This window comes from Corticium candelabrum, chromosome 9 (assembly GCF_963422355.1).
Source record: "Corticium candelabrum chromosome 9, ooCorCand1.1, whole genome shotgun sequence".
NCBI lineage: Eukaryota > Metazoa > Porifera > Homoscleromorpha > Homosclerophorida > Plakinidae > Corticium > Corticium candelabrum.
This window is the reverse complement of record NC_085093.1, coordinates 3975003-3977502: the sequence shown is the minus strand read 5'-3', so window position 1 is coordinate 3977502 and position 2500 is coordinate 3975003. Positions and strand designations below refer to the sequence as shown.

At 46.1% G+C, this 2500-nt stretch overlaps 2 protein-coding genes across 2 annotated transcripts in view; both read left to right on the top strand.

Moving 5' to 3' along the window:
- LOC134184144 (BAI1-associated protein 3-like) overlaps positions 1-1315 on the top strand; it is a 16643-nt gene extending 15328 nt beyond the window's left edge. The window contains exons 32-35 of the mRNA XM_062651759.1: positions 233-328; positions 390-498; positions 589-718; positions 785-1315. Of these exons, the coding sequence (XP_062507743.1) occupies positions 233-328; positions 390-498; positions 589-718; positions 785-1097 (648 nt within the window). The 3' untranslated portion in view covers positions 1098-1315. The remainder of the gene's footprint in view (positions 1-232; positions 329-389; positions 499-588; positions 719-784) is intronic.
- Positions 1316-1837: 522 nt separating this feature from the next.
- LOC134184429 (multiple coagulation factor deficiency protein 2 homolog) overlaps positions 1838-2500 on the top strand; it is a 2654-nt gene continuing 1991 nt past the window's right edge. The window contains exons 1-2 of the mRNA XM_062652114.1: positions 1838-2011; positions 2073-2238. Coding sequence (XP_062508098.1) covers positions 1860-2011; positions 2073-2238 — 318 coding nt within the window. The 5' untranslated portion in view covers positions 1838-1859. The remainder of the gene's footprint in view (positions 2012-2072; positions 2239-2500) is intronic.

The window sequence follows — 2500 nt, the reverse complement described above, 5'->3', positions numbered from 1 at the left end:
CTTGTAAACTTAAAAGGAACTGTACTTATCGTCTGTTTGTCTGTCTGTTTGTCTGTGTCTGTCTTCCTGTCTGTCTGACACACACACACACACACACACACACACACACACACACACACACACACACACACACACACACACACACCACATTTCTCAAACAAACGAAACTCATGTATTCTGTTTGCCTGTAAGTGTTTATCATTGTGTTAATTGTTATTGACCGACGATACAGGACCTGCTGTCAATGCTCAAACTAAGAAAACTGGACACGAGAGACTTGGTGTGCAAGTACTTTTGCGAAGTCGCCGAACAGCAGAAGCAGACGAGGGTGAGTGAGTCAAACTTCTGTGAGCAAACGCCTCTGTCTCTCTACTGTTATGTTTTACCAGCAATTCGATCGCGGAACGCTAACAGTCCAGGCAGGCTTTCTTGCTCCTACGGGGCAGCTGTCTGTCAGAGTACTGAACGGGCGCAACTTGCCAGCCTTAGACCCTACAGGTTGTTGTTGTTATGTTGTTGTTGTTGTTGTTGTTGTTGTTGTTGTTGTTGTGTGTTCTAATAAGCAATTGGTCGTTTACTTGTGTCAAGGTTCTTCTGACCCGTACGTCACATTGCAGCCGTTTCCTCGACATATGTTTGAGGATAAGTCTGGGACGCTGCAGAAGACGAAGACACAGAAGGGAACACTGACTCCTCTCTTTGACGAGACGTTCTTTATGTAGGCCTCGTCGGTGTGGTAACAGTCTACGAATGTTGTGTGACTTGAAATTGTGTCTCGTTGTAGTCGTAGTCGTCCGAGTGTACTCGAAATCGAGGGCACAGCGATTTCGTTTGTGTGCTATGATTGGGACATGATAACGAAGGATGATATAATTGGAGAGGCGGTCATGTTGCTGTCGACTGTGAGGAGTGCTGATACTGAGAAGGAAATAGATGGTTTCCAGCAGCGAGTGTTGCCTCTATTGCTGCCGTTCGAGCCCGAGTATCCACACAGTGCTTATCATATCCTCAAGAGCAGAACGTGGGATAAGATGGCGATGGAGTTTGTCAAGATACGAAAGAAGTTGTTCAAGAAGGCGGCCAGTGAGAGGAAGTAGAAGTGAGATGACAGTGTGATTGGTGGAGTTATATTGTGTTGCAATTGATTTATCGCTTGAGGAGCTTGGAATTCTTTCTATGCCTTGTTTACGCTTTGTTATTCATTTTTTGTCAACTAGCAACAGACTACTACGATTGTGACACTTGCAATATAGACATCGATATCATTGCCATCTATTTCGAATTGAACAGGCTAGATATATTAGGTCTCTGTCTACATGGAGGTCGCACACATAAAGGAGACTGGAAGAGTTGCAAATCCCCGTATGTATGACGTTGTTGGGAACTTGGAGCCGATTAAGTCGCGCGCTCGAACAGATGTGATGCCCGACAGTTTCCGTGTTTGGTGTACTGATGAAGCCAAGCCACTACACACTCACAGACACAACATACACCTAAGATGGTAGTGTGGCAACAATTTGGATTTAGTTCTAGATGCTCGCCTCGGCCTCCCAGACCTGTGTAGCGGCGATTCAAATTTTGAATCGGCGCTACACGGGTCTGGGAGGCCGAGGCTATCTAGATGCGAGAGAAAACTATTAGCCTATTCGGGGAAAGACGAGGGTGGAGGGAGACTGGGTCGAATCTAGGAAACTGAAGAAGCGCGCCATATGACCACATCGAAAGCAGGACCGCTTCCACAGTCGACTTTCAGTCCATAGACAAGTTAATTAACTGCGCATGCGGGCATAATTTTAGCGCATGCGTCTCGCAACATTTTGCGCACAGTAGGCCTGGGTGTACACGAGGCCCGATCTAAAATGTTGTGTCATTGTGCATCGTATTGCATTGTTTTGCTGCTCTTAATCGTGCCGGGAAGAACCGACGACGTCGCGTCACATTCGGAAAGCCATCAGTACAACCAACCACACAGGGACCCCTTGAGGGAAGGCGGCCGGTCACATGACAAGGAGTATGAATACTCAACATGTCACTGTACACATCTTACTCAATAAACGTCACTTAAATTCTAGCCACATTCAGGAGCATTTGAGAGACCTCGCTAACGTGAGCATTGAAGACATGTCGGAGGAAGAATTACAGTTTCATTACTTCAAGCTCCATGACTATGACAACAACAACTATCTAGACGGTCTGGAGTTAGTAGCAGCACTCACCCACTTTGACGACGTTAAGCCGGTAAAATTTTTAATGGAATTAGTAATTATTTTAGAAGACTACATCAAGGTTGCCTATACAGCTGGTGCCAGACTGGGCCATATCTGTAGCTCGGTTCCAGATGCTGTCCGTATGTACTACTGCACGTGACAGGTATATGGAGCTCGCTCCTCCTACTTTTGAAACCTACATACCTGTCACGTGCAGTAGCACATACGCAAAAGCGTCTGCAACAGAGGCTACCATGTTCGCAACTCTACCATTTAAAACAACAACTACTATG